Source organism: Neomonachus schauinslandi, chromosome 13 (genome assembly GCF_002201575.2).
Source record: "Neomonachus schauinslandi chromosome 13, ASM220157v2, whole genome shotgun sequence".
Classification (NCBI taxonomy): Eukaryota; Metazoa; Chordata; class Mammalia; order Carnivora; family Phocidae; genus Neomonachus; species Neomonachus schauinslandi.
In genome coordinates this window covers 44,700,972-44,716,715 of record NC_058415.1, presented here as the reverse complement: position 1 = coordinate 44,716,715, position 15,744 = coordinate 44,700,972, and the positions used below count along the sequence as shown (strand labels likewise).

The window sequence follows — 15,744 nt, the reverse complement described above, 5'->3', positions numbered from 1 at the left end:
ATGTTATGTTAGTCACCATACAATACATCATTAGTTTTTGATATGGTGATCCACGATCCATTGTTTTCGTATAACACCCAGTGCTCCATGCAGTATGTGCCCTCCTTAATACCCATCACCGGGCTAACCAATCCCCCCCCCCTCCCCTCTAAAACCTTGTTTGTTTCTCAGAGTCCAAAATCTCTCATGGTTCATCTCTTCTTCTAATTCCACCCCCAATTTTTCCCTTCCTTCTCCTAATGTCCTCCATGCTATTCCTTATGTTCCATGAATAAGTGAAACCATATGATAATTGACTTTCTCTGCTTGACTTATTTCACTTAGCATAATCTCCTCCAATCCCATCCATGTTGATGTAAAAGTTGGGTATTCATCCTTTCTGATGGCTGAGTAATATTCCATTGTGTATATGGACCACAACTTCTTTATCCATTCATCTGTTGAAGGGCATCTCAGCTCTTTCCACAGTTTGGCCATTGCGGACATTGCTGCTATGAACATTGGGGTGCATAGGGCCCTTCTTTTCACTACATCTGTGTCTTTGGGATAAATACCCAGGAGTGCAATTGCTGGGTCATAGGGTAGCTCTATTTTTAAATTTTTGAGGCACCTCCACACTGTTTTCCAAAGTGGCTGTACCAACTTGCATTCCCACCAACAGTGTAAGAGGGTTCCCCTTTCTCCACACCTCTCCAACATTAAGACAGAATTTTCTATTTCTCTCAAGTCAGTATAGGTAGCTCGGGACTGGAACAGCTCTTGATGGGGTGTCAGGAACACAGATCCTTTTATAGTTTTTCTCCAAAATGTTCCCATTCCAGCCAGCAGGAAGGAGGAAGGAGAGATGAAGGACACACTCCCATCCTTTAAAGATACATCCCGAAGCTGCAGAGGATTTTTCTGGCTACCTCCCATCGGCCCGGACCTCATAGGGCCACGCCTCATTGCAAGAGAGGCTGAAAACAGAGTCTTTATTCTGGGCCTTGATGAAAGTGGGCTTTCTATCCACCATGCAGCTAGGCACTATATTAGTTTGCTAGGGCTGTTCTAACAATACCAGACTGAATGGCTTAAACAACAGAAATGATTCCTCACAGTTTGGAGGCTGGAAGGCCAAGATCAAGGTGTTAGCGGTGTTGTTTTCCACTGAGGCCTCTCTCCTTGACTTGCAGATGGCTGTCTTTTCATGGTGGCCTCACATAGCCCTTTCCTCTGTGCGCGCACACCCCTGGTGTATCTCTGTGTGTCCTAATCTCTTCTAAGGACACCTTACAAGGACCCACCCCAATGGCCTCATTATATCTGAAGGGCCCTCTCCCCAAATCCAGTCACATTCTGAGGTATTGGGTCAGGGTTTCAGCGGAGGAATTAGGGGAGGGCACAGCTGAGTTCATAACAGGCAGAATCAGAAGCTCTTGCCACGTGTTCTGCCAGCAGCCCTGAGCAGGGAGCCCGACTTGGGGCTCGATCTCAGGACGCTGATACCAGGACCTGAGCCGAAGGCAGACGCTTCACCGACTGAGCCACCCAGGGGCCATTTGTTCTGTCTCCTGTTTTAAATCCAAGTTTCCTTAGAACCAAGAGTTAGAACCTAGTGCACTAGTTCACACCAAAAGGCACTCAATGAATACCTGCATATGATGGTGGTCCCTGCCCAAGAAATCACAGCAGGAGCAGAGCCCGGAAGCCAGCACTCCTGATTCTCCAGCATCCCCTCTTCCCACCACGCTGCCCTGATCCCTTCGTGCTCCGACAACCAGCACACGTTCTGTGGGAACTTAAAGTCATGTGGCTTAGTCTCAGATTTCCCGTATCAGAAATTATAAAGCCTTGAGGCAGTGATTGCTGGCCCTGGTTTCACACAATTCTAGGGCTTCTACCGAGACTCCAGCAGGCATCAAACTATTTTAAACCCTTCTATCAGAAGTCATTTGAATTTTTTTCCGGATCATTTTTCATTGCTTTGTTTTCTGCGGACATGCCACAGAAGCTTTAGGAGGCTAGGAGGGGTTGCTACAAGGTTAAAGCCAAGATGCCACAACTCTAGGAAAAATTGAAAACTCAGTGCACTAACCTCAGTGGCCTCTCACCAGGGCTGAGGCCAGTGAACATGCTAGCAGCCCCAGCTTGGGCAAAGGCAAAACGGGCCCCAGACTTCGAACGGTATATTTTTTCCCACTTTTCTGACCAGCTTGCAAGCTGTCGCCCGTTGAACCAGAGAGCGATTGCACCTGGCAAGAAGACAATGAAAATTTCCCCCCAAATATGCTGACAGCCTTGCTCCTAGGACAGCTCTCAAATCCACACCAAGGTTCTGGGCTCCTGTACTCGGTGGCAGGACTCTTCCCCAAAGGGCTGTGTGGATTCTGCCTGAAGAGTACTGTTTGTATGGCCTGAGCCCAAGCTCTTCCCCTTGCCCATTTCTGCCCTAGCAACGCCACCTCAAACGCTGCTTTTGGCAGCTGGACAATAGAGCTAATTGTTTGCACTGGACAGTAGTATGTTTAGAGCTTATGCATCTAAACAGACAATTATTTTCTGCTATTTGCTAGTGGCACTGCCTGCCTGGTAACTTTGGCAGATGGAGAAAGGAGCTAATCCATAGGTTATAAGCAGAAGGGTTATTGATGAAATGTCACCATCTGTTGGTGTCATTAAAATGATATGAGTCATAAAGAGTTGCTTTTGTTTTTTCTCAGAAAAAGGTTAGCTTAGGGTTTAGAGGGAAGTTGCTAGATTGCAGATGGCAGTGTGAGATGGGCCCGGGGAGGGGGGCGGGGAGTGTCAATCCTGGAAGGGGGAGGAGCCTCGATGAACTTGTCAGATCAGCTCGATGAGTCTTCAGAGAAGTGCTGGAATCCTCCGCCTGAATCAAACCACCCATCTGGTATGAGATGAGGTACTTATTAGGAATGATGTGATGCTTCAACTATCCCATGAGGTCCTCCCCATTTCTGAGGCATCAATGGGGGGTGGTGGCGGGGGAGTCATTCATTTGGGTTCAACAAGAAAGATCACGTATGGGAGGGAGCAGTTAAAATGCACCTGTCTCCTAAATCCTCATTGGCCTCATTACAGAGAGATTATTCATGTGGGCCAGCTGACATCTTGGGAGGCTGGTGATCTCAATGGGGAATGATATTCTCTACGGCTGCTGTATCTCCTGGGAGGACGTGGTGTTGTCTCAGAAGAGAAGCCAGAGACAGTACGCCCAAGCTTCCATCAGGGAGGAGAGCCCTCAGGATGGAGAAAAGAAAGCAGTGGGTAGAACCACACGAATTGTGGAGCAAAGGAATGAGCTTTTGGTCTTTTTGACTTTACTGACTCCCTCCCTGTCAATTTCATTGATTTCTCCTGTAACTTTTTTTTATTATTTATTTTCATCTACTTACTTTGGATTTAATTGGCTCTCCTTTTTCTAGTTTCCTAAGGAGGAAACATAGATTGTTGTTTTTATCTTTGTTCTTTTCCAACATGGTGTGTAACAAAGAGATGGAGAGCGTGAGAAGTATATTTAACGAGGATCCGGATGACAAAAAAAAAAAAAAAATACAACTGTGCCAACTTCCCAATTCTGCCTTTTTACCTAATCCTCTTAATTCCCTCATATTTGCTGCTTATAAACTCTTTTACCCACTGCCAAGGACATATGCCCAGAGAGATAAAACCTGTGATTACCAACTTTTTTCAGTATGGCGTAAGATTCCTTTTACACATATATTTTTTTAATTTTCACACTTGGAGAGAGAGTGTGGGTGATTGTGTAAACCACTACAAATCCTTTCAGCAGTACTAGGGTTTAAATTATAAATAAACATAACACCACAGTGCATCGGGCCTCACACCCAGCCCTGCGGCTGGTTGAGTCCTTTCCTCCCATCCCACCGGCCTGAGCCCGCCCCTGTGCCACCTCGTAGGGAGAGGGTGTGCTGCGGGGGCGGGGGTGTCAGGGCTGCTGCTGGAAATAGGGCACACTGCTGGAAGCAAGAGCCACAGGGGGCCAGGAGCTTCATGAAGCCTACGAGGGTTATTTATATGGTCTCAAAAGGAAGCATCCGTGGAAAAGTTCCTGTAGATATTTTTAGATCTGATGCTTGATCCTCCTGCTGCACTTTCATTTCTAAACAAGCAGGGAAGGGAGTGATTGATGCCGTCTGCAGTGCTGTGTTGAAGGCTCGGAGGGCCCATCTTGACAGGTTAATGGTCAGCCTGCCAGGCCCGGAGCCACCTTCTGTCCCTTCTAGCTCTGGGACCTCAGAAGCCACCGACTTCAGCAGGTGGCACGTAAAACCCTGGCCACTTGCTGCGAAGTCAGAAGCTCTCAAGTTCACCCCAGACTCTGAGGTCCTGTGCCGTTGACACCCTTTGGGCTCCGTGTCGTGCTCGACCCCCATACTCTGTTTCTCTGAGAATGGGACACACGTTTGCGTAATAAGCCTTCGGCTGGAATTAAAATGGTTTCGAATTTAACAAGATGATTGTGCATGGTTAAAAACTCACAACCACACAATAATCCGTGAGCTTGACTATTTATTCCAGGGCCAGGGAGGGAAGCTGAGTATTGTTACTGAATTGTTTCTATGGTTACTTGCCTTTGCCCACTCAAAGTCAATGTTGTAAATACATATAAATTTATTTTAAAAAAATAAAAAATAAGATATTTATTTTAATCTTTTCTAATTTTTAATTTTAAAAACTCCTTTCCAAGGATTCCCATAATGAAGCCTGTAGCTTTGTGTTCAAGGAGAAGGGAAGAGGAGGAGAAGGTGGGCATTGGGGTCTTTTGCTCTGCAGAAATGGTTTCTCTTAAAAAGTCCATGGATCAGGGGCGCCTGGGTGGCTCAGTCGTTAAGCGTCTGCCTTCGGCTCAGGTCATGATCCCAGGGTCCTGGGATTGAGCCCCGCATGGGGCTCCCTGCTCCGCAGGAAGCCTGCTTCTCCCTCTCCCACTCCCCCTGCTTGTATTCCCTCTCTCGCTGTGTCTCTCTCTAATAAATAAATAAAATCTTTAAAAAAAAAAAAAGTCCATGGATCGGAGCTGTAGCCCACTCCAGCTGAACGATCCCTTCCTTTAAGGGAGAAGCTGAAGAGTGTTCAGGGAGAGAAAAGGAAGTTCCTCAGTCCTCCTGGGTGCACATGTCTTGTTTGTCCCTGGGATTCAGACTGTGACAGACGGGGTTCTTGGACAAACCTAAAAATCCTGTGATGAAGCTGCTGGGATGACCCAAGAAAACTCTTGATGGTGACCCGAGCATCCCTCCCTGGCTTTGTGCTCTTGCTCTTGTACATTGTTGTCTTTTTTGTTTGTTTATTCTTTCATCTCTGTTTTTCTGCAACAGACCACAGAGACGGGTGAAGATGAGGAGGACCAGCCTCTCAGCCTGGCCTGGCCTTCCAACCCCCGAAAGCAAGTCACGTTCCTAATTGTTTTCCCCATAGTGTTTCCTCTCTGGATTACCTTACCTGACGTCCGCAAACCGGTGAGTAGATCTTTGTTTAGTTGACTCCTTGTGAAAAGCACAGTATATAACAGTATGTGTAGGCTGCTTCCTTTTGCCTTAAGAGGAAAAGGAGGGTGACATATGAACATGTGTATGCTTATATATGTCTCAGATCTCTCTGGAAAGGTGCACAATAATAGTGATGGTTCGAGTTATCCGATCTCTGTAACAAACCACCTCAAAACTTAGTGGTGCAGAAACAACAAACATTTTGATCTGTTTGTGGATCACGTAGGTCAGGAATTCAAATAGGGCACACTGGGGATGGCGTGTCTCTGCTCCACAACATCTGAGGCTTCTGCTGGGAAGACTTTGGCTGTGGGATGGGCTTATCTGGAGACTTCTTCACTGATGTTCCTGGGCCCTGGGCAGAGATGATTCAAAGGCTGGGCTCACCTGCAATGGTCTATGGGAGAGCCTACATGTGGCTCCTCCATGTGACTCAGGTTCCCTCACAGCATGGTGGCCTCAAGAGAGTCAGATATCATAGATAGGAAATCAGGGCTCCAAGAATGAGTATCCCAGCAGCACAAGGCAGAAGCTGCATGGTCTTTGATGACCTAGTCTCAGAAGCCACAGAGAGTCACTTCCACCAGAGTCTAGTTGTCAAAGCAGTCATAAATTTGTCTTGATTAAAGGGGAGGAGACAAAAAATTTATCTAGACTATATCAGCGTCATATAGGCTATGACATCCTTGATGGAAGGAGTGTCAAAGAATTGGCAACCATGTTTTCAAACCACCACAGTGATGGTCTCTGAGAAGAGGAACTGAAGGTTTGAAGCAGGGGGGAACTCACATTTTATTTTATGGAGTATTTGTGTACGTGTACATTATTCATTCCATTCAAAAAATAATTTAAAGAAATGCATTCGTGTAGTATAAATGCTTACCTGTCTGATCTTCTCCATCCTGTATTGTTATCATTACTATAATCAATATTCTCTTCTACCATTAGTATGTATCAGATGCATTGAACACAATACCATCTTATGAGCAGCAAAATACAACCTAAATAGAGATCAAATCAAAAGAACATCTCTCCTACTGTTGAACTGGGTTCTTAGGCCAGTGCCCCAAAAGATAAGGGAACTAATGATAACAAGTAGCTGTACTTTTTATTATGGCCCTACACACATATCTCATTCAACAGAGATGTGTACCTACTATGCATCAGTATGTACTATGTACCATGTATTTCCAATAAGCTATATTGTAGAATCTCAGGAAATAGCTAGCATAGGAATGTGTGTGTATACACACACACACACACACACACATATATTTTGTATTACTTATATATAATGTTATATATTATTGGCATAAGTAGAAAGAAACTTAGGCACAGAGAAGTTAACGAACTCCTGCCTGATCACTTCCTTGGGGATAGAGTGGAGATTCAGACCCAGGTCTGTGTAACCACACAGCCTGGGCTCCCCCCTCATATTTCATGATACCAGAAAGTAGAAGTCCAAGGATATCATTTCTGAAAGCATTTGCAATAGGACACCGTGGTAACATACAGTGAAATTTAGCCAAAGTCCTAAGAGCCCCGTGGTGATCCCACTTTCTGTACTTGAAGAAGACAGAAGAGAAATCCTGTCCCACTGGCCTGGCCTATAAATAATCCAGCCCGGTGGAGAGCCATGTCTTGTCACCTACAAGCCAGAAAAGGACCCCCTCATGTAAGGACTCCCAACGTGAGAGGTTTCCCAGTAAAGGGGGGCATGTAACAGGTATGGCTTACTTAAAGCAACACTTTATTCACGACGCAATTGCAGAACATCTGCTCCGTGCAAAGGCCTGGCTTCCTGGAAACCTCCAGCCAAAGAGCTGGAATGTGTTAATTTCCTTCATGGCTCACATCACAGTGACATTTCTGAGATGTGCGCACTCACGTGTGCTCTCGCACACACGCTCTCTCTCTTTCTCTCTCTCTCCTTCCATTGTTCTGCTATTCAGACCAGTGCTTTTGCTCTGCCCCAGGGAGGAAAATCAGAGCAACAGACATGCTTTCCTAAATCCCTGTGGCCGGCCTAGTGCGGCGTGGCCCCGAGTAGAAGGGGCTGATGGGCTGCTGAGAAGGTGTCAGCCCACAGCCACTGGAACAATCAGGAAAGTGTGCAGGAATGGAGGGAAGATGCCAGTGATCGAGGCCTGGGCTCTCAGGTTGGGCGGGACTCCTAGGGCAAGGCCTGGCAGAGTGCCGATCGTCTCTTGTGATCTGAGCTCACAGGACAAGGACGCTGTTAGGGCAGATCAAAGCTCTGAATCAGCGACTCTTGGACAACACACAGGACTCCACCATGGCAGTAATTACCCGGATCACGACAGCTGTGCTGGCTGATGCTACAGCCCCCAGAGATACAGAGCAAGAAGACGCAGCTGTACGTGATGCTCTCCTCTGTAATACCACGGACTGGTCGTTCACTGTGCACAAGCCTTGAGAGCCGGCCTCTGGGCCAGGGTAGCCAATGAGGCTTTTGCCCTTCGCGCTGCCAAGAGCCATCCCTGGGATGGACTGGATTTTTTTTTTTTCTCTCTTTTTCTACATACACTGTGTGCTCTCCCAAGCAAAAATGTGACTCTCAGAGCATTTGGTTGTTTTAAAATTTCCTCAGCAGAATATTTATTGAGTACCTCTTAGGTGCCAAGCATCAAGCTTGTGGCCGACCGGTGAAGACACAGAACTCCCAATTCCTATCTTTAAGGAGCTCTAAACTTAGTAGAAGAAACAAGGCATATCACTATAGAGCAAGACCACACAGCTGTATCAGTGACAGCAGCTGGATTCGAACAGGAGTCTCCTGACTCCATAAGCGTTCTCATTCTACCACGCTGACGACAGCGGGGTTTTCCCCCACATAACACATGAGCTGTGCAACCTTGAGAAAGTCACTTCTCATCGTTGGACCTCACTTTTCCTCCTCTGTGAAATACAGGGAGAGAAGAGCTCTAGATTCCCTGCGGGCCATGACATCCTGTGATTAAGGAAAGCATAAAGAGATAACCCCCACTAAAGCACTGCAAATTTAAGGGGACCATACATCCCAGTTTGCCCAGGATAGTCCCAATTTAATCCCAAAGCATGCTGGTTTGGCAGATGGATTATATGGCCATCCTTTGCATGTACACAATGCCAAATGAAAGAAACCATGCCAGTTGATACAAAAGACAACAAATGGGTTCTTGATTGTGCTTAGCACAGAAGAGTTTCAGTAGGTTTGATCTTGTATCAGTGATCATTTGCAGTGTAACACACCAGCCCAAAACTTTGTGGCTTAAAAAAGGAAGCAATTTTTTAGTCTAGAATTCTCTGAATGGACAGTTTGTCCTGGGCTCAGCTGGACAGTTCTGCTCACTGATCTGGCTGAGGGCTTGTTGGCATAGGACTATGTCAGTGGGAAAAGCTCATCTCTGCCCCGCACGGTCCCTGACGCTTGAGTAGGCTAGCCAGAGCTGAGGCACGTGATGGCCAAGTTCCAAGGACAGCAAGAATGAAAGCTGCAAAGCCTCTTGAGATCTAGTTTGGATTCTGCATGCTGTCACTTCTACCATATTCTGTTGGTCCAAGAAAGTCATAAGGCCGGCCCAGAGTCAAAGGATGGGGAAACAGACCTCGACTCTTGTTAAGAAAAATTGGAAAGTGCTGTGGCCATTTTGGCAGTCTACCTCGGCCTTCATGCATTGCCACCAGGGCGTCCTGAAAAAATATCAAGGGAGAAGAAAAAAAGAGGAGAAAATTATTAATTAATAAGCATTTGCTCCTCCGGAGTGCTTGGCACTCTGTTTCCCCAGTGGTTTTGGAATTACCCATGGAGATGAACGTTCCAAACCTTGACAGTAATTACGAGGAAAACATGATTTTTTAGTATCCATCCAGTTTCAGAGTAAACAGTACTCCCACTTGTTTTTATTTCCACTTCATTTATATGCAAATTATATGACAGTGTTTGTTGGATTATACACACTTCCAGCTCAGATTAATTCACTTTTATCGTTTTCTTCAAATAATGGCTTTGGTTTCAAAGCAAAAGAACTAAAATATAAAGCTTAACAAGGAACATGTCTTTGATAAACATTGAAAATCATAAAAGAAATAAAGACCCCCAAAAGTTATATTCTCTCCTGACTTAGGATGGGTGCTCTTACAAAACAGGAATGCATCTAAATGCATCACAGCATGACCATCTAAACTGGGAAGATACCTAAGAAGTCAGCTCTGTTTTTGCAATTTATACCAGTCATTGATTTGTTCACCAAGTATTTATTGTGTCTGCTGTGTACCAAGCACAGTTCTAGCAAGAAAGAAGTGATTGAGACCCAGAGAGGTTTAGTGACTTGTCCAAGCACACCCAGCAAGTGAGAGGTGAAGCCAAGAACCTCAGCCTGGTCTCTGCAGCCACTTGCACCTCTCTGAACTTCAGTTTCCTTGTCTCTTAAAAACCAAAATGAGGAGAACATCATCTAATAAGAACCGTCACTATTATCTGAGCACTTACTACGTGCCAGGCACTTTGGTAGACACTTTATAGACCCGAAATCCTCAGAACAACCAGATATTGTTAACCGCCCCCCCCCCGCCCCCCGCACTTTACAGATGAAAAAGCTAAGGCTTAGGAGATAAAATGATATGTCTCAAGTCACATCACTGATGATCTGTGAGCAGGGATTTCAATACCGGTCATATTCATCCAGAGAACACACTTTCCATCTTTAATAGGATTGTTTGGGGGACTGTTGTTAGATGTGTATGCCCCTCAAACCTTGCACAGAATAGATGCTCAGTGAATATTTGTCAAATTTAGATCAGTAAGGATATGGCCAATTTGTGCAACCAGCTAACGTCCAGAAACATTTTTCAAGCCAAGAAAGTATCACGCTGATGTACTGAAAGCTTCTAATGAGAACATTAGCTGTCAATTATACATGTAAACCATTACATTGGGAACAAAATGGCCGGCACATGGACACAATTTGTTTTTTGCTAATTAGTAGGAGGTTCATCCCAGCAGATGTTAGGATGAGCCACCATTACTAACCAAAAATTGACATGTCAGACCTTGGCTTCAAGGGCTATTTTCTTCCTTCCAGTGAGACTTGGAACTAAATAATTGCACAAGTGCGACTGGGCAGTGATGTCTGGAATGAGACCATAGAATCCAAATAAGGGGAGTCATTCAGAAAAAATGAAAGAGGAAGGAATTACCTGGGCTGTGAGATTGGAAAGGATAAGGTAGTTGGACAGTTGGGAAACATTGAACTAAACTGCCAATGCATAAAGGGTTGATGCTTCCCAATCAGGAACAATATGGGAGGTTGGGTGAGGCAGATGGCTGTTCAGCCAGAATACTAGCCCCTATCTCCCTGATGCTCCTTATATTTTCTGACATTCAGAGCACAGGCTAGTATTACAATGATCATCATCATTATGTCCATAGCTGGGCATATTTTGAGCATTATTGGCCCTTTTTTTCTCTAAGAACAAATCAGTATAACCTAAATATTAGGAATACATGCTGGATAGTCAGACAGACCTAGGTTTGAATTTCAGGTCTAGTTCAAGATTTGGGTATAGAGTAGGTACCCAGCCTTTACCTACCCCTAGTTTATGATGAAGACCTGGAAACTCACACACACACAAAAAAAACCTATCTTTAATTCCTTTTCACTGAGCCCCTAATATAACACTGGATACACATAGATGTCCATTGATTACTAGTTGACCTCTTGATCAAGAATCACAAGCATCACTGAGAGAGGTTTTCATTAGCATGTTGATGTGAATTTAGTTCCTTTACATCCTTAGTCTGCTTCCTTAGTTTCTACCTTCTGACTAGGAATGTTCCATGGTTCAGGAATGATGTTCTTCAGATGAGAAATATGTTCAAATAATTTGATTCTGACTTGTCACATTACATCAATGTACAGACGTGCGAAGCCATAATAAATAAAATATTAATTATATATTTAATAAATGATCTAAGCTGTAAACTGAGCAATCTATGAAGTGAGGACTCTCCCAAGATCTCCAGTACATACGCTGTACCATAAAGTATAGAGATGGTACTCCATTCCTTCACAGGATGCTCAGAATCACAGCCTGGTGGTTGCTCCAATCTCATGTGGGGCCCCACATCACAAGAAAGGCCTTTTCCTTCCCTGCTACAGAGCCTGGCTACAGGAGATGAAACGCTCATCCCACTTAGGATCCTGAAACAGTGACTTGTGACCAGAGGGAAAGAATGGGGACTCCAGTCAGCTAAATGCCATGTCTGGGGAAACTTGCCTTCTTAGTGTTGGCAATTCCAAGACTTGGGGAATCTGGTCTCCAAAATCCAGCTGAATCCTTAGCTTTAAAGGAATTCACCCTCAGAAGTGAATGTCTCAACGTCCACTTTGAAAAACTGATTACTTTTTTTTTTCATAACTCACTAAAGTGCTCAGGCCCCCAGGAGGGGCCTGAGTCTTTAGCCAAAATATTTTCTTCCTTTTCCCTGTGGCCTGATGTCTCCCCCAATTTAATCAAGCCCATGGGTCTTGCAGACACTGCGGCTAACAAATAGCCCAAAAAAAAGGCAGCACTCGTTAAGTGAAAGAAATGGTTATTGTGAAATATAACAGAATGGTATGAGTGATAATAAAAGCATATATTGAAAACTCAAAATTAGTAAAGAGAACATACACCTGGTTTGGCGCGATAGAGACTATGTTTGTTATTATTATAGATATTCAAAAGATTACTAGGTACAAGTTTATCTTTTCCTCCTAATGAAGATCTCAAAAGCCATGACAAAAAGCATTCTGTGTGACTGCCCAAGGTCAGCTCTTTAGACAACTGAGATAGCTTTCATCCAAGTCAACTCCAGGATTCACTTCTCTGGACAAAATTGGATGGCATTATCAAAGCAAAAAATGAGATTGTTTCTCATAGTGGAAAGCTTTGAAATAAAAAGTGTTTGGCAGTAATAGGTGAAAGGCTGAGGGCATTCTGCTATCTGAGCATGTTTTAAAAGGGCCCCGATTTTGCAAAAAAAAAAAAAAAAAAGCTATCAAAAAAACACCGCTACAATCCCATGCAAGCCTGGTCTCCCTGTAGTGGGGGCAGGTAAGAAACACTGCATTTGGAGTGTCTGATTTTGGCTAATGTTTGAAAGAAATTAAATGTGTTCACACTGAACGCTGAATAATGTATAGAATTGGTGAATCATTATATTGCATCGTATACCTGAAACTAATATAACACTGTATGTTCATTATAATTGAATTTTAAAAAATAAAGTGCTCACACTGTAAGCCTGAGATTGCACAAAGGCCAGTGCTCAAAGCAGAAATGGACATAATACAGTCAGGGTGCAGAACAGGAGAGAAAACCATCCCAAGATCATCTACTCTGCCACCTCTGTGGAGAGCAGTGCACCAGGCCTTTGTCTGCTCTAACTCTACAACAGTGGTTCAAATGTCCTGGAGGGCGGCTGTCCTCAGGAATCTATAGAAACTATGGCGATGGCTTCTTCTCTGTGGCTTTTCCCAGTAATCTGTGGGGCAGTAAGATGAACCTGTTTTGGAACCTACTGACCCTTCTTGTTAAAAGCAATTAATCATCTAGGTTTTCTGGCCAATGGACTGCTAGGATACATGGGGTGAAGCGATGGAAACTGATTCTGATGAACTTGAGCAGAAGGGAGCAGGAGACAGAGGAAGGCTATGGGGCGATCAAGAGATTGAGGGCAAGACTGAGAGACAAGGCCACGGGAAGGACAGGGACAGGGGGCATCTGAGCAGCCAAGAGCAGGAACAGACGTGCTCTTCAAGAGACTTCCATCTCAGGAACTAGCTTGCTGATGATTTGGCTCCAACCAACATTCCCAAGAGAGAATCTTCCTGGCCCAGCTTGACTGAGGGTAGGCAGGGCCTTTTGATTGCTGAGCCTACAAAGAGGGGAGGCAAAGGGGGAGGAGTAGCAGTATTGGCGGATTTAGCTTTGGTCTCTCGGGTCCACCTCGTGGATGGCACTGATGCTCTCACCTCTTCCTGGTTCTCTTTCAGTCATCAAGAAAGTTTTTTCCCATCACATTCTTCGGCTCCATCGCCTGGATCGCTGTATTCTCTTACTTGATGGTCTGGTGGGCACACCAGGTAAGACCTTGAGAGGAATGCCCATCTGCCTGGTTCTGCTCGTGGTTGCCAGAGGGTTCATTGATGTGTTTGCTTTGGGAAAGAGTCAGAATAGTGTTATGTCCAACAAGACAAGGTACGTATTCCAGGACTAAAGGATTTTACCCCACTGAACTTCCCCATGCCTCCTGACCTTTTCTTGTGGCGGGGAGTCAAATCAGCATAACCCTGGACATCCGTGTGGAGGTCACCCCAACTCTTCTTGCCCTCTGTAGCCTGAATCCAGGCCTAGCCCAGTCCAGGAGGAATGTCAAGGTTTTGCCCAACTCCATGACACTTACTTCCTCTTGGGCAGCCACTCACCTCACGCTCTCACCAGCCTTTCAAATTGGCTCTAGGAAGAGACCTGGAGACAAAATCGTTTCTTCCTTGAACCGCAGTTTGCTATAATGATGATGTATTTTGCTGTTACCACTTTTCTTTTAATTAAACTTGTAATTTTAAGATAAATGTACATTCATATGCAGTTCTTAGAAATAATACAAAGATAACCCTTTTACTGTTTACCCACATTACTCCAACACTTTCAACTCAGTGCCAGTCCTAGTGGCCATCACAAGAATAAACTCTCAGGAGTTGTTTGTTGTAACACATGGATGAAAGAATGAAATGCAAACATTTCACATTCTCAGAGATAATGGTCGTAACCATTATTGATTGAATAGGTACCAGATGCTGGATAATTCACATCACTTCGTCCTCATGATCTTGAGAGTTACCCTCTGCATAGGCACAAATCCCATGAAGGACGTGCTATTATTATTCATACTTACAGATAAAGGAGTTAGGCTTAGAGTCAATAATAAAATTGCTCAGGATCATATAGGTTTAAATAACAGAACTGAGGGCGCCTGGGTGGCTCAGTTGGTTAAGCGACTGCCTTCGGCTCAGGTCATGATCCTGGAGTCCCGGGATCGAGTCCCGCGTCGGGCTCCCTGCTCGGCGGGGAGTCTGCTTCTCTCTCTGACCCTCCCCCCTCTCATGCTCTCTATCTCATTCGCTCTCTCAAATAAATAAATAAAATCTTTAAAAAAAAAAAAAAATAACAGAACTGAGACTGTAACCCAGGGCTCTGAAACTCCAGAACCCATGTTTTTATCCTCCATTATAAACTACACAAATTTCAAACTTCCCACTTGTATTCTTTGTTTAATATAATCCTAAAATATACATCATATACATCTGAAAAAGCACTTCAGGATATATATATATATATATATGTATGTGTATATATATATATATATTTATATTTATATATTTATTTATATTATATATATATTTATATATATATATACACCTCCTAAAGCTCAATAATAGAAAGGCAAGGGGCACCAGACTCACTCGGTGGGCAGAGCACACGACTCTTCATCTCAAGGTCATGAGTTCAAGCCCCACGTTGGGTGTGAAGCCTACTCAAAAAATAATAATAATAATAATAGAAAGGGAAGCATCTATGGGCATCCTAATGTATAAGATGGATAAAAGATATGAATAGATATTTCACCAAAGATATGCAAATGGATAATACCCCCAAGAAAAGATGCTCAGCATCATTATTCACTAGAGAAATGCAAATCACCACCATGATGAGATACCACTTGACTCTCATTTAGGATGGATATAACCAAAAAGACAGGCAATAACAAGTGTTGGAGAGGATGTATAGAAATTGGAACGTTTATATATTGACGGTAAGAATATAAAATAATGCAGCCACTTTAGAAAACAGTTTGGCAGTTCACAAAATGTTAAGCATGGAGTTATTACCATATGACCCAGTGATTCCACTACCTGTATACCCAGGAGAAATGAAAACATCCACACAAAAATTTATACACACATGTTCACAGCAGCATTATTCATAATTGCCAAAAAGTGGAAACAACCCAAATGTCCATCAACTGTTGAATAGACACACAAAATGTGGTCTATCCATACAATAGAATACTATTCCACAATAAAAAGGACCAAAGTATCGGTACATTCTACATGTGAATGAACCTTTAAAATATTATTCTAAATGAAAAGGACAGTCACAAAAGATCATATTTGGAATGATTCCAATG

At 44.0% G+C, this 15,744-nt stretch overlaps 1 protein-coding gene across 2 annotated transcripts in view; it reads left to right on the top strand.

Moving 5' to 3' along the window:
* The window catches only part of SLC24A2 (solute carrier family 24 member 2), a 244,830-nt gene that overhangs the window by 218,481 nt on the left and 10,605 nt on the right, over nucleotides 1-15,744 (top strand). For both annotated transcript variants that reach the window (XM_021682423.1, XM_021682422.1), the window contains 2 exons: nucleotides 5,349-5,480; nucleotides 13,550-13,639. In XM_021682423.1, coding sequence (XP_021538098.1) covers nucleotides 5,349-5,480; nucleotides 13,550-13,639 — 222 coding nt within the window. The remainder of the gene's footprint in view (nucleotides 1-5,348; nucleotides 5,481-13,549; nucleotides 13,640-15,744) is intronic.